Here is a 25,091-nt window from a genome sequence, read left to right on the forward strand (position 1 = left end):
TGTTTCAGCAAAAGCAAAGCGCTGTGGACTTGCATCCGCAGTTGGTCCAGATTTAATATTGGAAAGCTCCCAAGACCATTACCTGCCACTCTCACTCACTGCAATGAACGCTTATGATTTCAGGGGGTTGGGCCAGATGACCCTTGGAGTCCCCATTCCAACTCTACAATTCTATCATTAATATGCTGTAATTTTTGCTTTTCTTCTTGCCCTCTAGGCACTGGGCACTTCGCAAAAGCGGAGTGCCCAGTTACTGGCAGAGCGCATAGCGCAAGGGAGTGCTGCGGCATAGGCAGGTGGTGGAGGACACAAATCCAGAGGCAATTTAGCGAAAGAGCTTATTTTTTAAATTAAAAAACATGTTTATTATTGGGGAAATCTGGATCATTCAGAATTCAAAAATATAAATGTCCCTACAGACTCCTTCTCATAATTTCTCAGTGCTGGATAAAAACGTTTCCCTTTCCTCAGGCAGTTTGAAAAATCTGGAATGTCATTGCTTTGGGAAGGTTGCGGCCTGATCCAAGCAAGGTGGTTTACAACAGGAGCACTGCCACTGTGCCAATGACTTACAAACAATCCCAGGTTCAGTCCCCAGCATGCTAATCAGTGCAGACAGTACTGAGTTAGGTGGAGCAATGGATCTGACTCGGGATAAGGGAGTATTCTAGGTTTTAGGGGAAGGGCTGTAACTCAGTGGCGGAACTTTACATGCAAAAGGTCCCAAGTTCAATGGCATCTCCAAGCAGGGCTAGGAGAGATCATCGTCTGCAACCCAGAAGAACAGCTGCATTGTCAATTCAAACAATACCGAGCCAGGGGCCTGAGTGTCCTCATGATGAGAGCACCTGGGCAGGTTTCCCCCTCACCTGGTGTGCAGTCCTTCGCTGGCCATGCCTTCGGTCTGTTTCGGGCGGGAAATGGGGCAGCCTTTGCTCTGAGAGGAAGTGTAGCTCTCCTGACCCCACACTGGTGGAGGGGTCTCCCCAGACACAGCCTTCCTCTCCTGCTGCATGGAGGACTGGCTGTTCTGCTCCTTCGACAGGCAGCTGCTATTGGTCAGGGAATCCTGCTGGACTGCTGGCTTCATGGTCCCTGTTTTGGGACAGAAGGAGAGATAAGGAGAGGAGGCAATGGGAAGCTTGGGAGCCCAAACTGGGTTCTGAGGTAGAGGCACCCAGGAGGCCCCAGCTTCTGTGTGAAGGGCTTGGAGAGACAGATGCGAACTCCCCCCCCAAAAAAAATGTCTGAGAGTGACTGTTGGTCAGTGAGCTACGTGCATGAATGGTCTCAGTCTAAGGTAGCATCCTGTGCTCATCTCACCCCTGATGTAATCCCCAGTCCCGAGGTGCCCTCTAACTCTTTCCCTGGGGAAGGCATGAAGGCTAGTAACCTTTGAATAATTAACTGCAATTTGGAAAACAAATGAACAAATCAAACCAAAAACTATTAGAGCAGTGAAAGCCACTAGTTTGGATGGCTTTAAAAGAAGATTAGACAAATATCTGAAAGATAGGGCTATTGATGGCTACTAGCCACGATGGCGACCTGCTACATCCAGTGTCAGAAGCAGTGTGCCCCTGAATACTGGGAACTGCTGGGAATTACAGGTTGCGCTCCCATTCTCGCTTGTGGGCTTCCCTTTGGGGCCTCTGGTTGGCCACTGTGAGAACACGATGCCAGACTAGATGTGTCTTTGGGATGATCTCTGGAAATGTTTTTATTTGTTTCCATATACTTTGTGGAACATACATTAGAGATCTAGAAACTTCCTGGGTTCTGTTCTATTGGACCCTGTGTTTTACAAAACATTAAACATTTCTCAATGACCCTTACCTCTAAGTCTTTAGTGGGGAACTGGATTTAGCTGGAAGGCTTAAACCTTATCTCTCTCCCCCCCCCCCCCAATATCCTGAAGGGTCCAGATTGACCCTTACAATGACATCAGTGCACCAGCCTTTGCTCACACGGATTATCAGCTCATCACCATGGCTTACAAAGAGATACAGAAAACGGGGTGTACAGAGAGCAGGAGGAAAATGAAAGCAGGCAATCAGCTCTAAACCATGGTTTGCCTCTTTGAAAGCTAAACCATGGTTGCATTCTAACTCCTGGTTAGCACAAACTATGATTTGATGCAATTTAACTTTTAAGAAAACATTACCTGAAGGATGAAGAGCTGAGGGGTAGAAATCCACTGGGGGGTGCCCCTGGACCATGCGAGGGTCCATGTAGGAAGGCATCATCATCCAACGGGGGTCGAAGCCCAGCATCTGTGGATGTGGTGGATAGAAGGTCCGCTGAGGGTGGGAGGAGGGAGGATAGACCTGGGACTGCGGCCAGCTCTGCATTTTGTACAGCTGGTCCTTAAGAGGGAGAAAAAAAACTAAATGGGCATGGAGTGCAGGTGCCTGATTAGCCCCTGAATAGAAACCACGTTGTTGGACTCCCTATTCCCATAATTCTATGCCTCTGGGTTAAATCAGGTTCAACCCCCAATGGCATCTCCAGTTGGCGGAAATTCTCCCTGCCTGAAATCCTGGAGAGGCACTGCCAGTCAGTATTGACAATACTGACCTAGATGAACCAGTGGTCTGGCTCTATGAGGACTGAAATCTTACTCTATTTTTAGGCGATGGTCAGGGCTTTGCATACAGAAGGTGCCAGAGTAGTTTAATAATCCACCCATACTCCCAAGCACTTTAAACATTCACGGCTTCCCTCAAGGAACTGTAGTTTGTTGTTAGAACTTATTCCAGAGCTACAGTTCCCAGAGTGGTTTAACAATCAGTCCCTCTTCCCAAGGAACTCTGGGAGTGGTAGTTCCATGAGGAGGAACAGGGGTGCTCCTAACAACTCTCAGCACCATTAAATTCTCTGGGTGAAGCCGTAACTCTTAAGGGTTGTGAGAGTTGTTAGGATAACCCTACTCCCTTCTGGGAGAGGAACAGGGAGGTGGTCTCCTAACAACTGTCAGCACCCCTTAGCCAGCCACAGGATTATTTGGGGGAGGCCAGGACTGGTGAAGAGGTACCACAATGCTTAAAATATACAGTGCGGCTGTGGCCAACATAACATGAAAGAGAGTTCTCCCCCATGGCGCATAGACACACCCCTCCAACATGAACGGCATGTTTGGCGCAGTGGAGGTTCTTACATGCTGTTGCTGCTGCCGTTGGAACCGTGGGGGAAGCAGTTTCGGGTACTTGCTGAATTCCTGTGCGGGGGACACGGCTTCTCGGAGCTCCTCCTCACTGCTGCTCCGGTGTGCTGCCGACGTGGCCAGAGTTTCCTCCTCCAGGTAAGCAGGAGGGGAAGAAGTTTCCTGGGTATGAAACTCAGGGTTTGCTAAGGAGAGAGAAAAAAGCCTTCTTAATAAAGATGCTCCAGGCGAAGCACCTCTCGGCTGGCCCAGGTGCCCTCCCCTCGCCCCCAAAAGCAGGGCATCTGTTTTGCACGCAGAGGGCCCTTGGTTCAATTCCCGGCATCTCTAGGTAAGACTGGGGAACATTCCCTGGAGAGCTGTTGCCAACCAGTGTAGGTAATACTGAGCCAGAGGGACCCATGGTCTGCTTCAGTGTTTGATAGCTCCTTTGGCCTCCCATGAATCCAGCCAGTGCAGCCCTACCTCTCCGGATGGCATGGCTGTTCTCCGGCGGACTGGCCATCTCCAAGGTGGCGGGCCTGGGCTCTTCGTTCTCCACGTGCTTGTGACCGTCTCCAGTTTTCTGTGCCAGCTTGCACTTCTGATCCAGCTCCTTCAGCTTGGCAGCACAAGCAGCCAGGCGCTCCTCCCGCGCTCGCCGCTCCTCCTCCTCCCGCCGCCTCCGGGCCCGCTCAACGGCCTCGGACATCTCAGAGTGGACAAACTTCTGCCGCAGAGGGAGCTTCTCCTCCTTGTCCTCAGAAGACTGCTGCCGGAGGCCCCCCAGTGAAGGTTTCTAGCACAGGAGGTGGGGGGGTGAAGAGTAAGAAGGTCCTTACAGTGGTGAACCACAGTTCAAAGACACTCGCACCAAGGAGAGGGAAAATATGTACCAACATCTCCACACCAAGCAGGAGAAATCTGCAAAGATGGGAAATGTGCTCCCTTTTCTTATGCTTATTTGTTCAGGTATCTATACACCACATTTTTGTACCTTCCTGCATACATAAAAATGAAAGACTGCGTCCTACAACCCCCACTGGAGAATCTGTAGTGCCTGAATTTGCATGAAGTCAGGGTGAGATAGGGGAGCAAAAGAAAAGGCAAGCTGCATAGCATGGCAGGGAGGGAGGGAATGCGGAAATGCAAAAGGGGCTGTGGAACAGAAGGCAGGTGGCTTCATAAGGAGGCAGAAGACGAAAAGGGTGCTCAGTAATTGCAAAGTGTTGGAGGAGGAATACGTAGGTCACCATGAAGGTGGTTTGTGGGGGGGGGGAGAGTTGCAAAAAAGGGACTGGGAGGAGACATGGATGTGGGGTGAAAGTGAAAACAGCTGTGCGAAGTAGGATTGCAAAGCAGAAGAGAGAAGTGGCTTCAAAAATAGGGCTGGGAAAGTGAGAAGTAGATTCAGTAGTTACATGGAGCAGGAATGGGAAACTCTAGGGGCTTAATGTGGAGGGAGTGGCAAGGGGGTTGGTGAGCAGAGCAAGCAGGGGCCCAGCCCCTAGTGTAACAGAGAAGCATAATACTGTGGCATAGAGCATAAAGAAGTAATAGCAACCCATGTATGTATGTGATAGTATGTTCATACATGTGCACATCTGAATGTGCAGTGAAATGAGCAATAGATTAATAAGTAGGTTGTGTAACTTATTTATATATACTGAATATTCTTTTTTTCTGTTCCTATTTAATCATTTTTGCATTTCTACTTTCTATATTGAATTTGTGTAGCAAAAATGGGGAGAAAAGAACAAGGGGAAAAATATAAAAAGAACAAAAACATAACATTGCAATAGCGTCAATAAAAATGTTCGGTCAAAAATGAATGAATGAATGAATGCAGGAATGTATTCTGGTTGCTTTTAATATGGGGAAACACTCAAGCAGCCTGGAAATGCACACCTCACATTAGCACAGTGCAGGAAAAGGTTGTTAATGCTATACGCAAAAGCCCTTTCCCATCTCCTTCATAGCAGCCACAACATGGCACACTAACATAGCAGTTAATAATTGCAAGCCACCTTGCTGAGCAAGCCCACCATACCTGATAGTCTGAAAGGGGAGCCCAGCCATTCACTTTCCCTGAGGGAGGCAAGTTATCTGGTCCTTTACGGATTGGCCGAGACAGGCCAGCCAAGTCGCCCCAGTTCTTTGCTTCTTCTGGGGGGTGCCTGGCCTCTGTGCTGTCTGCCGAGCTCATGGAGAGCTGCCGCTGTCTTCTGGGGTCCCAGGTGTTCCTGTCAATTAAGACACATTGGATGTTAAAACAGCACCAACTGGACTTCAAGCTCGCACGCGCGCTCTCTCTCTCTCTCTCTCTCACACACACACACACACACATTATTTCTATCTATCTATGCCACACATATACACACCCCATCAAGCCATACAGAGGCTCATCAGGACCTAAAGAGAAGTGGAAAATCTTCTCCAAACCTGCCACTGCAGAGAAAGGCAAAGTACAATGGGGCAGAGCATCTGCATTGATTGCAGAAGGTGCTAGGTTCAACCCCCAGCTTCTTTAGGCAAGGCTAGGGGAGTCCTTTGTCTAAAAACCCTAGAGAGCTGCTGCCAGTGAGCATAGACAATATGAAGCTAGAAGGACCCTTTTTCTGACCTTCCTGTTTTTAGCCAAGAAAGGCTGTAGCTCAGTAGCAGGGCAAGTGCTTTGCCTGCAGGAGGCCCCAGGTTCAATCCCTGGCTTCTCCAAATAAGGCTGAGACAGGCTCCAGCCTCAAACCCTAGAGTTGCTGCCTGTCAGTGCAGATAATATGGAACTGGACTGAGCATTTCTCTGAACAGGTATAAGGCAGCTTCCTATGTTCCTATCAACTGCAGTTGTTGAGGACAGCAGCGGAGGCCTTCTGCATCGGGGTGGGGGTACCTCAAACCCTTGGGACTCTCCCAATGCCACACACTCCTGTTCCCCATCCATTCATATCCCTCAACTGCTTCCCTTTGGCTGCTTCTGCCTGGATAGAATGTCCTGCAACTGTGATAATGTGGCTTGCTTGCCTGGTTGGAAAGATGGGAGGGCAGTGTATATGTGTACAGACACCTCTGCAAGGCAAAGTGGGCATAGAAATGGGAGAGTCACGTCCATTGCTCTGTCCACTTTTTCATATGGTCACATGCACCCCTGGCATGCAGCCCCCAGAGAACTGCACATAAGGAAAGGCTGCAGCGCTTGGGAATTTAGTCAAAGAAGAGATGACATGATTGAAGTTCACTAAATTTTGCATGGCATGAAGAAAGTGGGCAGAGAAAAACTTTTCTTCCTCTCTCGTAACAATGGAACTCGGGGGCACCCAATGAAGCTGAATGTTGGAAGAATCAGGACAGATAAAATAAAGACCTTCACAGAGCACACAGCTGAACTACCGAACTTGCTCCTGCAGGAGGCAGTGTTGGCCACCAATTAGGATGGCTTTAAAACAGGACTGGACAAATTCATGGAAGAGAAGGCTATCAACAGCTGTGATGGCTCTGCTCTGTCTCCATGGTCAGAGGCACTAATGCTTTTGAAAATCAGTTGGGAAACCACAGAAGTGGAGAGGGCTCTTGTGCTCAGGTCCTGCTTGCAGTTTTCCTCACAGGCATCTGGTTAGCAACCGTGAGAAAAGGATGTCAGACTAGATAAGACAAATGAGAGCATGGCCCTCCAGCTGAAAAATATTCCCTTCTCCTGCTCTGTGTGCAAAGCAGGCCTCACTACCTTCTGCCTCTCTCCACCCACATTCATGGGCACAGCAACCTCTCTGTGTGTTGGTTGAAGGAGGCCCGCTAAGCTGCGGATTCCCTGTCCCACCACTGCTCTTACCATTTTGGCCTCCCGTCCTTATGAGTCTCCTCCTCCTCTTCATCTTCGCTGAACTTCAGTTTCTCAGAGTAATCCACTTCGTCGTGGATCCCTGCAACAACAACAAAAGAGATGGAGGGTGGTTAGCTCACTTCCCTGAAATTATCTGCACATCCTACGTCTGGCTGGGCCTGTCACCCAAAACCAACAGGACACAAAAGGTCAAAGATCTCAGAAACCAGCTCTGCAGTAACTCAGAGGAGCAGGGCTTTTAGTGTGGTGCCCATGTTCTGTGGAATAGCATTCCTCTCAATATACAACAGGCGCCCACCATCTCCACTTCGCAGAAAGAGCTGAAGGCATTTTTGTATCAACATTTTTTCCCAGCTGGATAAAAGGGTCTTTACTACAAATGTTCGCTGATTAGGGGTTTAGGTCTTGTTTTAAATGTATTTTTCATTTCTATATTTTTAACTTCTTTAATTACCTTATGCGTAAATTGCCTTGAGCTGGCAATTTATAAGGTGGTTAATGGTAATAACAAAAAATATCAGCATGGCCCCTGGATTCCCTCCCGCTGCACATAGCGTGCACTGCTTAGGGACTATTAAAATATTAAGCTGTTTAGAAATGCTTTTAAACAAACAAACAAAAATAGTGAACTACCCTACCGGTTTGGCACTAGAGAAAGACGTCACCACCTTCCATCAATGCAATGCTTTGGGGTTTTTGTATTTTTGTTTTACTATAATCACGAGTGGGCAGAAGGAGAAGGGACCGATGTGAGCCACCAAGGGAAGGGGGGGGGATGGGACCCAGAAATTGAACACTACAGCCTGGCCACAGAGCCCAAACTCACACAAGCGGGCCTTTTACCTGCCCATCCATCGTCTGCATCATTATCAAGTTCATCCAGCCCCTTCAGGTTCTCTGCGTTGATGATAGTGGGCCGGGGAACCCGCTCCCCTTGCGGCCGGGCAGGGCGCAAGACCCCAAGCCGGTTTTCTTTTCTGTGGAGGGCAAGGCAGAAAGATATTGTGTGCCTGCTAAGGAAGCACGCACAGCCGACAAAGGGACAGGGTGAGCCGCCTAAAGTAAGCAGCGAGGGCTGGTGCAGCAAACAAGGTGGCCACGCTGTGCTTGCTACTTCCTGGACAGGTCTCAAGGCCAAACAAGCCAAAACACGAGCAATTCACCAGTGGTATCTTCCAGTCGTAGGAAAGCTTTAGCCTATGGCATTTCCGAGACGTAAATAGCACCCACCCCTGTGCTATTAGCCTTGGAAGATATCATTGCCATCATCATTATAACCCCCCTTCATCACATGGGATCGCAGAGTGATGTACAAATGAAACAAAATACACAAATGGGATGTGAGCAGCAGGGTTAAACCCCCTTCCCATTGCCATGGCTGTCATTCCATCACCTCCCCCACCTCCCCAGCGCTGTTTTGAACCAGAGAGAAGTACGTAGTGTCTATTTTCTTGGCCAACCTGGAATATTCCAACACCTATCAGTCCTGGCCAGCATGACTATCTTGGAATACAACACCCCTCAGCCCTGACTAGCCCAGTCATTTGTGGACTAATACTCCCATCAGTCTTGACCAACACAGCTATCTTGGACTATAACTCTCACCAGTCGCGACCAGTGCTGCAGCAAAGGCTCAGCTGCTGTGACAGATGAGCCAGTTGTTCTGATAATGCAGCTTGCCTTTAAATAACTTAAGAAAAGCCTTGCTGGATCAGGGCCACGGCCCATCCAGCCCCGCATACTCTTCTCACAGTGGCCAGCCATATTCCTGCGGGAAACAGGCAAGCAGGACTCGAGCAAAAGAGCACTCTCCCTTCCTGTGGTCTCCAGCACTACTGGCCTTGGAAACAGAACACAGCCATCATAGCTGTCTAAATAGCAACAGCCTTACCCATCTTGGTCGTTGGTCTGATATTGTCTGAAAGGGACACGGGGCTCCAGGCGAAACTGTGGGAGGGGGAAGGACCCGCGGTCCACCGGCCCAGGAGTCTCGGATGGTTGGTTTGAGCACATCTGGAAAGAAATGAATAAGAGTTCAAAACTCAAAAGTTCAAAACACAAGTGTCAAAAGAGAAAGCAAGAAGGAGAAGACTCACGAAAGCTGGTAGCATGTCATGGTAAGTTGGGGGTTGGTAGGCATTGGCCATGAACTGCGAAGCCCCCTTGCGGATCGGCTGAGTAGAGCGGAGAGAGGGCTCCTTAAGGTCACTGGCGTTTGCTGAGGAGGGGGCTCCGTCTCCTGCGCTGGAGGTCTTGCAGCCCAGCTCAGCCAGGGAGGCGGTCAAAGATGCAGCAGGGGTTATGTTTCTGCCGCCGCCCTCCCTCCAACTCGTGACATCTGTGTGGAGGGGAAACCACAGTTCTAAGATGAACATCATCATCACCATCATCATCATCATCATTATTATTATTATTATTAATATTATTAAATTTTGTATACTGCCCTATACTCCCTCCCTAACACATTTTAAAAGGGCATTGGATGTGAATGTTAAAGAGGAATGTTTTTGTCTGGCTACAGCTGCTGCTGCTGCTACTAGGAAATATAAAGAACAGTTTGTTTGTTCTGAAAATGAAATGGCTGTATTGTTACTACTTATCACCTCCCATGCTCTTAACTCAATCCACAGGTACCATTTGAAACATTAAGGCTGTGTTTGCCAGCTTGAGGCCCTCTAGACATTTTAGACTACAACTGCCAAGACCCAGTCAACATGGCCAAGAGTCAGGGTTGATGTGGACATATAGTCTAAAACATCTGGAGGGAATCAGTTTGGGAAAGGCTGCTTAATACTGGAAAACAGCAGCTATGGGCCCTTATATCAGAGATGGGGAGCCAATGGAACTCGAGATATTATTGACTATAATTCTCATCATCCCTGGCCACTGAGGGCTGATGGGAACTGGAGTCCAACAGTATCAGGAGGGCTGCAGGGTCCCCACCTCTGCCTTATATGAATGTATATGAAAGCCTTGAATCTTGCAGGGAGTACGGTGGAGATATGACATATTGAATTCAGAATGTTGGCTGCTTTATTAATGGGAAATGTCAACTCTTGGGAGTTCCACATTGTGAAAATGGCAAATAAACTAGAACTCTGCTTCAGAACTAGCAAAATACACCACTGTCTGAACACACAGCTGAGTTTTTCAAAGGTTCCTATCAAGGGAAGCTGGTCAGCAGGGCAAGGTGGGGCAGAGCCCTACCAGAAGCATTTTTTCTGTACCATAATCCATAGCATTAGTCCAACAGTCGTAGGTCTCCCCCCCTCCCCACCCCAGCCCCAACCCTATTCATAAACTTCCTATAATTCAGAGACTCCCTGGGGTATTTGCTGTCCATTTACTCTGCTGGCCAATCACAGCTGTGCACAATACAGTAAATCACAAACATCACTATGGCCAACAGGTTCCACCTTTCACCCTTGTCTCCAAGCGGAGAAGGGGGAGCTGGAGGTGCCAAGTGTTCACAGTACCCTTGTAAGAGACAAGGACAGGGAGAAAACACCAAAACAAACCGGCTGTCCTCTAGGCCACCCACCAGGGCCATGTTCCTAGTGTTGTCTTTTCCATCTTACCCTATCTTCCCTATTTTCCATCTTTCCCTATCTTGTGTCCCTGGACTCAACAAAACATTTCCATCTCTCTGCAAAATCAACAATCTGAAACCTTCCTTCTCTCGTTTGAACAAGTTTGATTAACTTATCCATTTCTGTCTGATTCCATATATCTTATGAACAAATTCCTTTCCTTTTTGGAGCTTGCTGACACTTTTGTTTCTGAGTTCACGCTGGGTTGGCAGCTACCAACAAGATGTATTCTTGTGATTACAGGTTTGTAACCATTTCATCCCCGATTATATTAAAACAGAATCAATACTGGGCTGAGTCTCAAGAGTGGTTCCTATTACATTAGAGTTACAGCCTATACTATCTGCCTCCAATGATTAGTTATGAATGGGCATTCCCACCATCATGGAGAAAAATGTGCATTTCCAGCATTTAAATCAATTTACTGTGAATATTCCATTCAATCTTGCAAGTGCTAAGTACCACCTTCAGGAGCAATTTAGGCCCTATCCGTGCTATACATTTAAAGGAGCATCATAGCACTTCAAACACTCATGGCTTCCCCCAAAGCATCTTGGGAAGTGTGTATTGTTAAGATTGCTGTGCGTTGTTAGGAGACCCCTCTTCCCACACAAAGCTAAAAATACCAGAGAGGCTTAGTAATCAATCCCTCTTCCCAGGGAACTCTAAGAATTGCAGTTTTATTATGAAAGGGCCTCCTAACAGCTCTTAAAATTTAACAAACTACAGCTCCCATAATCCTTGGGGGGGGGGAGCCATGGTTGTTTAAAGCGGTAGGATACTGCTTAATAAATAGTGCAGATGGGGCATTATATTGTGCCACTGAGGTGTTTGAACATCTGTGTGTACATCTGAGGCCAGGAAATGAGTCTGCTACAGTGAGAGGAGGACTCTGGCTCCTACTGTTTACGTACTCTGGGGGCGGAGGCTTGGTCCGGGCCCATACGACGGATCTAAGACGCCCTTTTCTTTGCCAGCCTTGTCCTGCTTGCCAGCTGCTTTCAGCGTTGGAAACTCCTCGGGAGAGAAGGATAACTGTCGGCTTGAGGCCCTTGAACCTGATGAGGAGGGAGAAAAGAGGAACAAGGTGATCAGGCAGAGAGGCTGGGGCTCCATGCTCCAAAACTATCCCTCCTTCTTAGCTGGAGAGACAAAACCAGAAGAACAAAATACGCACAACGGCCTATATGTTACGGCAACTTCCGTTTCACGTGCTTTCAAGGCACATGTGACCACTGACAAGCATATCTTCTTCGGCCCCAGAAGGGGGTGGGCTCATGTGCGTACCGCCAACACGTGCAATGACCCAGAACACAACCTCTGCACAAACGGGGGGTTGCCTATACTTACCACCTTCTGGTCCGGCTGGCTTTCCATTCAGCTGTGCCCATGACTTTGGTCCACCTGGCACTGAATTTGTACTCTGTGGAAGAAGACAAAAAGAGAATGAAGAAGAGTCCAGCTGGATCAGGACCTGACAGCTTTGGGATTTAATATGAATGGGCAGACTGGCAACCCATGTCCAAGAGAGTTGAGCAGACAAGGAAAGCAGCACTTTTCAATCAAAGATGGAATGTGCATGGGGCATGAAAAACCAATATGATTCTCTCACCTCCTGACTGATTGACTGCGTCAGCTTCTGTAAACTGGAGACAGATTTCTGCAAATCCTGCTGCGGCAGCAACTCCTGCGGCTGTGCGGCCGTGGCACTGGAACTGGGGGAAGGCAAGAACAGGGGAGAGTTAAAACACTGCACATGCTATGTGGGCCAAGCCCCAAAATCAAGACCAGCTCAAAAGACATATGCCATTAAGCCACAACTGCAGCCTAAGCCCTCTCTACACTTCAACCAAGCCCTGAACAACTTGGCCCAGGATACCCACAGAGACCCCCTGAACCCTTATATCCCAGATCAATCACCAAGATAGCCTGCAAGAGCATCTCTGGCCATTCCCTGAGTTGGTGAGGCTCATTTGATGACCATGAGAAATTGAGCTTGTAGTGTCATTGCCCCAGTCCTGTGGAACAGGCTGCCAACTGAGATTCAGCTGGCACCGGCTGTGCCAACTTTAAAAAAAAAAAAATATTTATTTAATTTTACAAAAAAAAGAATTTCAAAACCACAAAGCCAATCACAAACATACATCAGAATAAAAAAACAAATTAAAAATAAAAACTCCAATTTTTAAATTCATGTTTACATAGCAATCTTTCTTGACTTCCTCCCGCCTCCCTTTTCTGTGTTCCTCTTTGTCCCATCAGATACAGCAAATCCTTACCCTCTTTCAAAACTCATTTCTAATTATTAAAATCACATCTATTATGTCTCCGATCTTTCCTCCTTATGTTTGAACACCTTTAACATATTGTTTACTTTTGACATAATATAACTTTAATCTTTCACCCTTTTTCTATTACATTTTTGCATACTTTTTAACACTGTATCACCAATGCCATATTATTTTTGTATCCAACATCATTTTAGCATTCATAAACTTTGCAGTATTTCTGCAAATAAGTCTTAAACTTCTTCCAGTCCTCTTCCACCACTTCTTCTCCCAGGTCTCGGATTCTGCCAGTCATTTCTGCCAATTCCATATAGTCTGGCTGTGCCAACTTTTAAGTGCCTGCTGAAAACATTTGTATTCTGTCAGGCCTATACAGGCAATTAAGAGTATATCCGTCACAATGGTCTACTGAAGTATGTTTTTCTTGAAAAGATTTTTGGTTTTTACTTTTTTAATTGGTTTTACTGTACTGTTTTATATTGCTGTAAATCGCTGTGATGTATTTTTATGATGCGGCAGTATATAAATATTTTCTACAAATAAAATAAATTTGTGCGCTGCAGTCTATTATTTGATTATTGATGTAAACCTCCAAAACGTATTTTGTATAGCTAAGTTTTTACCTCTATCTTCAGTACATCCTATTTTATTTTATTGCTATGGCTAGTGGCTGATGCAAATAAACATTCTTCTGATCCGATCTGCGCTGCAGCAGTTTAGCAAGCATGATGAGACTCCAGCCTTTTCCACAGCTTGGAAGTTTCAGCAGAGAGTTGGAACTGACCTGGCAGTTCTGTGGTGGTCCTCCATTCCCAGCTCAAAGTCTGGGAGCTGCTTGGACACCTGCACCACCATGCTGAGCATCTCAGCAAGCTCTCACCACCCTTCTCCATCCCCAGAAGATGGAGTCATTGTCCAGCGTGAAAGGAAAAAGTCTAGGCCAGTCTTGGGCATGCATACCTCACCCCCATCATCTTCTAGTGCAGCCGCACAAAAAAGGGGTTTGGAAAAATATTGCTTCTGTTTTTTATTAACAGCAGTTGATCACACTGTTGGCAAGCAATGGACTCAGCATTAGCTGTGGTTTGCTTGAAACAAAGCCAATGGAGCCAATATTCCATGGGTTCCTTGTGATTAAGGATAGATGGTTAATCTGCTCCATTCCAAAAATCCTCTGGTAAGGAAGTCATAACTTTTTAAAGTGGTATTGTTGTGCTTTAAATGTATGGTGTGAATCGGGCATAACATTGGATACAACTCAGTGCTGGTTATACTCAGAGCAGACCCATTAATGGACATAACTTAGCTCTATTTATTTCAGCAGGTGTACTTTAACGTCCGTTATCTATGCTCTGGTGACCTCTAGGTTAGATTACTGTAACAAGTTATATGTAGGGTTGCTTCTAAAGACGGTTCAGAAACTTCAGCTGGTGCAGAATTCAGCAGCCAGGCTGTTCACTGGGGCAAGATGGTTTGAGCATATAACGCCAATCCTGGCCTGTCTACACTGCCAATTAGTTTCTGAGCCAATCTAAAGTGCTGGTTTTGAGCTATAAAGCCTTAAAAAGCTCAAGACCACAATACTTCAAGGACCACTTCTCCCCATATGAACCGACCTAGATCCTGTGATCAGGTGCCCCCTCCATGAGTGGTCTGGAGAGTCTTTCTGCAGTGAACAGGTCTTTCTGCAGTGGCTCCCCATTTGTGGGATGCTCTCCCTATAGAGTCCTCGTTACATATCTTTAGGCGCCAGACAAAGTTCCCTCTTCTCTCAAGCCTTTACCTGATTACACAATCATGGGCTTTTAAACCAGGGGGTGGGGTGTTTGTTGCTTTGTTATTACTTTATGTTTGTGTTTTTATACTGTAAACCACCTTGTAATTCTCAAATGAAGGGTGGTCTAGAAATAAAATAAATAAAATAATAAAAATACTTGGGAGAACTCAAGCTGAATGCAGAAGGCACTGCCTCCTGCAAGCAAAGGACCAGGGGTTGAGGGTGGTGCTCCTCCTCCTCCTCCTACCTCTTTTGGTCTGGCGGGTCCTGCTTGTTTGCCCATCCTGTGCCGTCCTTGGGTACGATGATGATATTAGGGTCGTTTCCTTTGTTCTCAGACTTCAAACTTGGCAAATTGGCAGGAGGTGGCATGCGCCGGGCAGCAGCAACTTTCCCAAGACTCTGTAAGCCATGTCTAGGAATAACTGGAGAGGGAGAGCTATTTTAATTTTTATTATTATCACTATCATTACCAAATAAAACCATCACCCCTTCACACTAAGCTCCCAGCATAGGTTGCAAGATTTAAAACACAACATTAAAAAGGGACTCCTGACCGTTAAGTCCAGTTGTGAACAACTGTGGGGTTGCGGCACTCATCTCGCTTTACTGGCCGAGGGAGCCAACGTTTGTCTGCAGACAGTTTTTCTGGGTCATGTGGCCAGCATGACTAAGCCGCTTCTGGCAAAACCAGAGCAGCGCACAGAAACGCCGTTTACCTTCCTGCTGGAGCGGTATCTATTTATCTACTTGCACTTTGATGTGCTTTCAAACTGCTAGGTTGGCAGGAGCAGGGACCAAGCAACGGGAGCTCACCCCATCGCGAGGATTCGAACTGCCGACCTTCTGATCGGCAAGCACTAGGCTCTGTGGTTTAGACCACAGTGCCACCCTTTAAAACAGTTTAAAGACAACTGGCAATCACAGAAACAAGGTGCAGCCTAAAAATATACACCCATCAAAAGATGAGACTTCAGCATTAAAAGGAAACTATATGGCGAAGGTGCCTCTGTGGGGAGGGAGTTCCACAGCCTAGGGGCAGCCTCAGAGAAGGTCCTCTCCCAGGCCACCCCCACCCTGAACTTCTGAGGGAGGCAGTACCAGGAGAGCTCTCTCTGCCAATCTTAGCACCTAATAAGGTGGGTAGGGAAGGACACAGTCTTTTAGGTATTGGAGTCCTAAGCTGTTTGGGACTCAGATAAATCAGCAGGGAATGTTCAAAAGAAAAAAAAGGGGGGGAGATTGGGTGTTAATAAAGAAAAACCACAAGAATTAGCACACTTTCCAACCAAATGCAATACATATGTACAGCATCCATAAAGATTTTAACAAAACAAAAAGAAACTGCACATATAAATATAACGCTTATATCTCCAATAACACACTGGGTAGAGTAATTAAAAAGAACAAAAATGAAGACAGTACCAGGACAGAGGTTGGGGATCGATGGTATCTAACACTGAGTAAACTGGCAAAAATGTATAAATCTAAATCAAATACATGTTGGAAATGTAAATTGAAAGAAGGTTCTTTTTATCATATGTGGTGGTCTTTTAGTAAGGTTAAAGCTTACCGGGAAATGATATATAATGAAACAAAAAGGATGTTTAAAATAAGCTTTGTAAAAACAAACAAACCCAGAAGCTTTTCTTTTGGAAATTATAGGGAGAGAACTATCTAAACTGTATAGAAATTTATTCATGTACACTACTCAGTGGCGGAGCTTCATGCTCCAGCACTGGGGGCGGAGGGCAGGCAGGGGCAGGGCTGGCGCGCCGCCTGTAGGGGCGTGGCATGCATCTTGGAGGCGTGGCACACCGCCCGTAGTGGCGTGGCGTGCATCTTGGGGGTGTGGCGTGCCGCCCATAGGGGCGTGGCACCCCGCCGGGATCATGCCATTGGGGGCACGCCTCTTTCTCCGCCAGTGATGCTACTACAGCAGCAAGAATGTTACTTGCCCCAAAATGGAAAAAAGGCGTCCCAGCAAAGGAAGAATGGATACAAAAAATTATGGAATATGCAGAAATGGCAAAACTTACTGGAAAATAAGAAATCAAGGTAACAAACTTTTTATAAAAGAATGGAAATGGTTTATTGACTTTTTACAGATAAATTGTAAACAGTTAAAAACATTGGCAGGATTATTGTAATAACCTGCAGTTTCATAAGAGTATATATTTTTAAAAATGAGCAATAATAAATGAGCAAATTAAGTTAATTTGGATATGCAGAAGATATTAAAAAATAAATTTAAGGAACCGCAGAAAGAGGGGGAAGGAAGTCAAGTTTTGAAATGTCAAAATGATTGTAAAATTAGTGAAATGTATAAAAAGTATACATTTTTTTATTTTTAAAGACAGGTTGGGGAGGTATAAAAAGGCACATAAAATATAATACTCGAGAATCAACTTAAGTTATCCCTTATTTTTGAAAGGGTGGGAGGAATGATGACTCCTGCAAACTCGCCCACTAGTGCAATTATTCGACTGAATCAGCCAGATCCATTTAAATGCAGCTGGGGTGACTGGCCATGTTTCATATTATAAGCGTTCTCAATAAAATCATATCAAATAGAAAGGAAATTATTCTTGCTTTGACCTCTAGAGAAGCTCAGTTTATACACTGATCTTTCTAAAAGAGCAGTCTCCCAGACCTTGGAGGGATTAAATTGTTTCAAGTCATCCCTCACTTGCTTTCATAGCTACGAGCACTGGCCTTGGATGCGCAAACAGAAGCACAAATGCCCTTCCACAAAGCCCTATCACCCAGGTCACTGTTATCTGCACTGATCGGTTGACGTCCTCCAGGATTTGAGACAGTGAGTTCTTCTGCAGTCCCTGTGTTCAGATGCCAGAGGATGAATCTAAGACCTTTGGCATGCAAAGCTGATGCTTTGCCACTGAGCCTTGAACCTTCCTCCTACCAGGCTAGTAGCTTATGTGAGCTTATTTGCAAGGCAACTGTTATTGCACAGAAGACTGTCCATGAATCCAAAGCCTCTAGCCCATAGTTCCCTCTCCGCTTCCCTCCAAGTTCACTCCCTCCTCCTTGCTTACCTGTGGTCCTGATAGCTTCTACTGACTTTCCTTTATACTTATCAAACAGGCTGAGAGTGGAGTACTTGCTTTTCCCATCCTTTCCCTTGGTAAGTTGCCCCAAACGATCGGACATTGCGATGAAATGTCATCTAGTAAAGAAATTTCTCTGCGCCGCTCCTGATCTGCCTGAGGTGCGGGGGAGGAGAAAAGCAGTACAGTAAAAAAAACACACACACACACCACATTTTTACATAAAGGACAATATCAATCTGCATTCTAGGCATCATATTGACCTGTTTTTGTTATTTTTGTTATTATTTATTAAATGTCTTAATAGTTTTTTGTCATAGCCCCTCAAAGCAATTTACAATATTTTATGAAAAATACTCATATTCATATATTACTATTATTCTATATGTTTAATTTGTACAGCACCCTTCATTCAAAGATCGCAGGGAAGTTCACAACATAATGAAAATACATAATAAAACAAAAAACAAACCAATATTCCCCTCCCACAAACAGATTTAAAAGGCCACAGAATGTTAATCACCCAGAGGCTCAGCGATAAAGAAATGTCATTGCACCTAAAGATGTGCAATGAAGGCACAAAGTGAGCCTCCCTGGGGAGAGCATTCCACAAGCATGCCTGTTCTCATTCTGTCACCTTCCAGGCTTCTCGTGGAGGGGACACATAAAGAAGGGCATCAGACGATGGGTGCAGGGTCTGGGTCGGTTCATGTGGGGAGAGGTGGTCCTTGAGGTATTGTGGTCCTGAGCCGTTTAAGGCTTTATAGGTCAAAACCAGCACTTTGAATTGAGCCTGGAAACTAATTGGCAGCCAGTGCAGCTGTGCCAGGATTGGTGTAATCCTGTGCTCAAACCGCCTAACTCCAGTGAGCAACCTGACTGCTCAAGATTCCAAACCTTCAGAGGAAGCCCTACTCATTACACATCGCAGTAATCCATGGGTAAGCAAACTAAGGCCCGGGGGCAGGATCTGGCCCAATCACCTTCTAAATCTGGACCGTGGACGGTCCAGGAATCAGCGTGTTTTTACATTAGTAGAATGTGTCATTTTATTTAAAATGCATCTCTGGGTTATTTGTGGGGCGTAGGAAGTCGTTCATTCCCCCCCCCAATATAGTCCGGCCCCCCACAACGTCTGAGGGACAGTGGACCAGTCCCCTGCTGAAAATGTTTGCTGACCCCTGCAGTAATCTAACCTAGAGGCTACCAGAGCAGACAAAAGAAGCTAGGCTATCCCTGTCAAGATAGGGGCTCAGCTGGACCACTAGCTGAAGCTGATGGAAGGCACTCCACACCACTGAGGCCACCTAAGCCTCAATCAAAAGCAAAAGATCCAGAAGTACACCTGCCCCTGCTCCTTCAGAGGGGGTGCAACCCCATCAGGACCAGGCAACCTCCCATCCATCCATTCTAAGCAACCCCCACGAAGGGAGCCTCATATCTGGATTGAGCTTCAGTTTTTTGGCTCTCATCCAGTCCATTACCAAGGCAAGATAACAGTCCAGTACATCCACTGCCGCCACAGCTGCAGATGTAAAAGAGAAATACAGCTGTGTGTCTTCAGCAAACTGCTGACAACATACTCCAAAACTCTGATGACCCCACACAGCAGTTTCATGAAGTTGTTAAATACATAGGGGATAAAATTGAACCCTGAGGAGCCCCACATTGAAGGCTCCACAGGAAAAGCACACACACATGCACACACACACACACCACCCTCTGGAAATGACTAAAACTAGCATTAAAAAAATATTCCAAAAAGACATTCCTTTTTATTCAACTATCTATGACCTTTTTGCATATGTGGGGGAATGTTTTAATGTAGCTGTTACTGTTTTTAACAGAATTCATAGAATCATGAAATTGTAGGGCCCCTCCTAACTCTACAATTCTATGAATTCTATTAAGAACAACAGCACCTACATTAAAACATCACATATATGCAAATAGGCCTATACTTGAGTATATATGGTAGTTTCATTGATGCACAGGAAACTGAGATGGTGCTCCTGCTAAAGGGCAAGAAGCTACAGGAAAAAAGCAGCTGCAGGGAACAACTCATGGTTTCAGTTGTCTCTACAAAATGCACAGAGTATGGGAAACAAACAAGATGAACTGGAGTTTTTAATACAGGATGGCAGGCATTACTGAATTGCAGACGTTACTGAAACCTGGTGGGATGAGACTCATGACTGGAATATAGGAATTGAGGGGTATAACCTGTTTAAAACGAATAGACCAAACAGGAAGGAGTAGCAGCAGAATTGTATGTAGTCAGCTGTTAACAACAACTGCTGCTCTCCAGAGTCCGGGGGGGGGGGCCTCCATACTTTCCTTTGGTCCCAGGATGTAGAACATTTTGGACCAACATTCCACACCCACAAGAACTGGGCACTTTATGTTAATTCCTCCATAAAGAAAGCCTACTGCTTTATTTAAAACAGCCAAGATTTCAGGAGAATAACTTGTCCTGTGGGTTCTCTTTAAACAACCCTTCCGTGTTAGAAAATGAGTCCACTGAGGTTGTTTGTGTTTGTTTCCCAAGTTTATTAAGTTGCTTTGCTATGGCTCTAGGCCGCTGGGACTTCATAAGGACTGGTGTGTGTGTGTGTGTGTGTGTGTGTGTGTGTGTGTGTTGTGGGGGGAAGGGAGGGAGGGAAAGAGGGAAAGAGAGAGAGAGAAAGAAGTGGTGGCCAAATGACACCGGCGGGTGGGCCAGATGCAAAAGTAGTTAGAGCAACAAATTTAGAATTCACGCTTCTACAGTAGGCTGGTTTCTGCATACACTCACAAACCCTTCTCTATCCCCCATCCAGGCAAGCAAGTGGCAATTTCAGAGTTTAAGGAGACTCTTTGCAGCCAAGCAAAAACACTCAAGGGAGATGCAAAGCAGGGCTGGTGAGAGGTGTGGCTGGGGGAAATTATGAGGGCAGGACAGAGAGGTCTGGAGGGCCACTTCCAGCCCCTGGGCCTGGAGTTCCTCCACTCTGACCAGAGCGAGGCAAAGAGTGATGGTGAACCCATCACAAGTCCCCAAGCACACGAAGGCTTGGCATGCTCCCCAGATTTTCATCAGCAAAACAGCATTAATGCAAATAAAGACCCAAATAATCTACCTATTTGCAGTTGCTTTTCCTGTTGTGGCAATATCAGTTCAGTCTTTTCTGCATAATGAGTTAGTGCTACTCGTTAGGTCTGGATCGCTGTGGCCTTGGCAGCAACAGGGATGTGAGGAAGGCCCAATAGCGACCGGCCTGCGCTTGGCAATTTAACAGAATCAAAGTGATTGCACGCATGTATATACAGGAAAACAGTGAATCATCAACCTGCACACTCTGCGCACTCCCATTGACAACACAATTCCCCAGATCCTTGCAGGAAGGGGAACATTTGCAGCAGCAGATGTCAGATGGTTAACAGAGGATGGAGAAGAAGAAGAAAAAAGGAGAGGGCAGGTGGTAATTCTTCAAGAAAAGCCAGTGAAACAGATCACAGTGTGGAGATACCAAAGAGAAGCCCTAGCAACCACCCTTTCTCGCAATCCCAGTTCGCATCGGAACAATGACAGAGGAAGGAATAAACAACTGCCACATCTCAAGGAAGGATGTTCAGAGAGTATTACCATCAAAAAGGTTTCTTGAGAGCTGCTTGGGCTGGATCCCCTCATGCCTTTCCAAAAGTGGCCTAGCCCCAGTCACATGTAAAGAAGGAAGGTGGTGAAATTTAAAGCACAAAAGGTGCACAGGCAAGAAAGGGGGCTGACCCATGACTGCCTGCCCCCCTCAAGGCCATGAAGCTCACTGGGTGTGACTCTGGGCCAATCACTACCTCTAAGCCTATAACATACCTCACAGGGTTTTCGTGGGGATTAATTGGGGGGGGGGGAGAGAACCTTGTGTACCACATTAAGCTCCTTGGAGGAAAGTGAGAAAAATGCAATAAAATAAATAAATAAATAAATAGTACTAGAAAGGTGTTGGTAGGACACTGGTTAGGAGAGGGTGTGTAGAGAAGGGCAGAAGAAGGAAAACTACCAAGTGGGTGCTTGCCTCCCACCTGTGTCTCACACTCTCACCCTTTTACACATGGCTGGGGGATAAACCAGTGTTTAAATACTTGGGTCGGCCACTACACTGTGACAAGGGAAGGGAGATATGTCGCCCTCAAGACATTGCTTTGGCTCCACCTGCCATCAGCCTGAGCCAGCGTGGCCAACGTTCAGGCATGGGAGTTGGGAGTTCTGCAAACCCCTGCTCTAAACAGTGCAAACCTAGAAATAGTTATTTTGCCAGTGAAATACCTAGGCAAGCTGCAGAGGAAGGGGCTGCTTGTTCCTCAGTCCCACTCTGCTGGGCATGAATAAAAGGCACCTGCTAGAACCAGCCAGATTGACTGAAGAACGTACAGTTCTTATTCTTATTCTCTATAGCCACAACTTTCACATCAGCTCTGGTTACCCAGATGCTTCCAGAAACAGTTAAAGTGCTGGTGATTACCTCTAAGGCCCAGGGCCCAGGGCCCAGGGCCCAGATCCGGCCCAATTGCCTTCTAAATCCGGCCCGTGGATGGTCCGGGAATCAGCATGTTTTTACAGTGGTGCCTCGCAAGACGAAATTAATCCGTTCCGCGAGTCTCTTCGTCTTGTGGTTTTTTCGTCTTGCGAAGCATGGCTATTAACGGCTTAGCGGCTATTAACGGCTTAGCGGCTATTAACAGCTTAGCGGCTTTAAGAAAAAGAAAACAAACTCGCAAGAACTCGCAAGACGTTTCGTCTTGCAAAGCAAGCCCATAGGGAAATTCGTCTTGCGAAGCACCTCAAAAAACGGAACTCTTTCGTCTAGCGAGTTTTTCGTCTTGTGAGGCATTCGTCTTGCGGGGCACCACTGTACATGAGTTGAATGTGTCCTTTTATTTAAACTGCACCTATGGGTTATTTGTGGGGCATAGGAATTCGTTCTCCCTCCAAAATAATAGTCCACCCCCCCCCACAGGGTGTGGACCAGCCCCCTGCTGAAAAAGTTTGCTGACCCCGCTCTACATCATAAGGTACAGCCAACACAGAGCCCACCAAAGGTTTATTTATCAGTATTTATAAAGCACTTCATAATTTAAAAGCCCTACGCAATATACAGAATAAACAGCAATAAAACAGCATCTTTCGCAAAGAACAGCAACATTATAAAAACAGGAATTCAGAGACAACATGGTCCAGTCTTAGGACCATGTTGGTCCTCAGGAAACCCTGAGCAAAAAAGATGTGCCTTTGCAAGATGTGTGAAGCAGCTGATGATCACAGAGTGAAATGGGCACCTGACAGTGCAGGGAAAGTGGAAGAAAATGTTCATATTGGGTCACCACTCTGCAGTATCCAAAACTGTCTAGGCACCAGGCATATTTTGCAACTGGCACAGGTCCGACTGTGACCACATGGAGGTCTCTGGATGCCAGGCTGGCGACTGACATCTCCATCTGGCTGATCCCTCCAGCTTTCTTAAGACAGGTAAGCAGAAGAGCTTATTTACTGCATTTATATCCTACCTTTTTCTCCGAAGAGCACATGCTTCATTCCCCCACTCAATTAATCCCTACAACAACCCTGTGAGGTAGGTATGGAGGCTGTGACTGACCCAAGGTCACTCAGTGAGATTCATGACAGAGTGGGGATTTGAACCCTGATCTCCCAGGTCCTAGTCCATCACTCTAAGCACTACACCACACTGACTTCCTACAGTCCTTCTGCTATGGGGCAGCTATTAAGTTAAATAAGTATGGGAGAAAGCAAAATGTCACTTAGAGAAGGATCTGCAATATTTTCCTTGAAGCTTGCATTTGTTTTCTTCTGGATTGTTTTATTTGATGTTTTAATGTGTTGTGAATTGTTTTAAGATTTTTTTTATTTAAACTGTAAAGTGACATAGAAATGAAATGAATAATAATAATAGATTTCACTGGGCGGGAGGCGCCTAGGCAAGGTTTAATTGTGGTATACAATAGGGTATAGTGCCACTAGAACCCGTCAATCCCAGCCAAAAGATAGTAAGAAAAGCCATGTTCGAAAAGGCCAATGGCCCACCTAGTGCTTGCAAGTGCCTTTGGGAGGCAGGACATGAGGGCAACAGCAATCTCCCCACTTGCAATTCCTAGCAATTGGCACCCAGAGGCTTCCGACAGTGGATGGTGATGAACACAGACTTCATGACTGGTAGCCAATAATAGCCTTTTCCTGCATGAATTCATCTAACCCTCTTTTAACTCCTTTCAAGGTGGCAGCCTTCACCACCTTTTGAAGCCAGCACAGCCAATGGTCAGGTATAATGGACACTGTAGTCTAATGCCCAAAGGACACCATATGAGATACCCACACAAGAGAAGACACAACAGCCACCATGAAAGACATAGTTGCTGTCACCTTGCAGAAGCCAATGAGGTCTGATACTAGTACAGTGGTGCCCCGCAAGACGAATGCCTCGCAAGACGAAAAACCCGCTAGACGAAAGGGTTTTCCATTTTAGAGGTGCTTCGCAAAACGAATTTCCTATGGGCTTGCTTCGCAAGACGAAAATGTCTTGCGAGTTTTTCCGACTTTTTTTCCCTCTCCCCCCCCCCTTTTTCTAAGCCGCTAACCCGCTTATCTGATTATCCGCTAAGCCGCTAAAAGCCGCTAATAGCGCTAAGCCGCTAAGCCGTCAATGGGCTTGCTTCGCAAGACGAAAAAACCGCTAGACGAAGAGAATCACGGAACGGATTCTTTTCGTCTTGCAAGGCACCACTGTAACTGTCTAGAACAGAGAATGGCTAACCTAGCTTTGAGGTGCTATGAGGGTAACTCTAGGCTGGATTTGAGTGGAAAGTGAAAAAAATATTCCCCCAGTTTTTCTGCAGATTTTCCATTTTGTAAGCTAATGAGTATCATGAACAGTGGAAAGTGAAAAAAATATTCCCCCAGTTTTTCTGCAGATTTTCCATTTTGTAAGCTAATAAGTATCATGAACAGATGCAAAGTGCAACAACAATATTTAGACAAGTCTGGCCATTTCCATTTCTTTCTTTCTTTCTTTCTTTCTTTCTTTCTTTCTTTCTTTGTTTGTTTTACTAAGCACAGTGGTACCTCGGTTTAAGAACGGTTTTGGTTTAAGAACGGACTTCCAGAATGGATTAAGTTCGTCAACTGAAGTACCAACATACAAGTAAAATAAATGTGCTGAACCGGATTGCTCCCTTTGGCTCTAATACTTTGGCCACCTCATGAGAAGAGAAGACTCCCTGGAAAAGACCCTGATGTTGGGAAAGATGGAGGGCACAAGGAGAAGGGGACGACAGAGGACGAGATGGTTGGACAGTGTTCTCGAAGCTACAAACATGAGTCTGACCAAACTGCGGGAGAC

The 25,091-nt window shown here is 46.1% G+C and overlaps 1 protein-coding gene across 13 annotated transcripts in view; it reads right to left on the reverse strand.

Annotated features, from left to right (window-relative positions):
* PRRC2B (proline rich coiled-coil 2B) overlaps positions 1 to 25,091 on the reverse strand; it is a gene marked incomplete at its 3' end in the record, with an annotated part of 74,951 nt that overhangs the window by 39,877 nt on the left and 9,983 nt on the right. For 12 of the 13 annotated variants that reach the window (XM_081848442.1, XM_081848443.1, XM_081848437.1 and 9 more), the window contains exons 2-15: positions 17,692 to 17,859; positions 14,883 to 15,060; positions 12,183 to 12,285; positions 11,921 to 11,993; positions 11,485 to 11,628; positions 9,077 to 9,318; positions 8,872 to 8,993; positions 7,824 to 7,957; positions 6,969 to 7,059; positions 5,193 to 5,385; positions 3,629 to 3,941; positions 3,158 to 3,348; positions 2,165 to 2,366; positions 870 to 1,095 (exon numbers count right to left, since the gene is read on the reverse strand). In XM_081848442.1, coding sequence (XP_081704568.1) covers positions 870 to 1,095; positions 2,165 to 2,366; positions 3,158 to 3,348; positions 3,629 to 3,941; positions 5,193 to 5,385; positions 6,969 to 7,059; positions 7,824 to 7,957; positions 8,872 to 8,993; positions 9,077 to 9,318; positions 11,485 to 11,628; positions 11,921 to 11,993; positions 12,183 to 12,285; positions 14,883 to 15,060; positions 17,692 to 17,806 — 2,327 coding nt within the window. In that variant the 5' untranslated portion in view covers positions 17,807 to 17,859. The remainder of the gene's footprint in view (positions 1 to 869; positions 1,096 to 2,164; positions 2,367 to 3,157; positions 3,349 to 3,628; positions 3,942 to 5,192; positions 5,386 to 6,968; positions 7,060 to 7,823; positions 7,958 to 8,871; positions 8,994 to 9,076; positions 9,319 to 11,484; positions 11,629 to 11,920; positions 11,994 to 12,182; positions 12,286 to 14,882; positions 15,061 to 17,691; positions 17,860 to 25,091) is intronic. The other variant, XM_081848445.1, reaches the window with a different exon arrangement.

Source organism: Podarcis erhardii, assembly GCF_964252035.2.
Source record: "Podarcis erhardii genome assembly, chromosome: Z".
Classification (NCBI taxonomy): domain Eukaryota; kingdom Metazoa; phylum Chordata; class Lepidosauria; order Squamata; family Lacertidae; genus Podarcis; species Podarcis erhardii.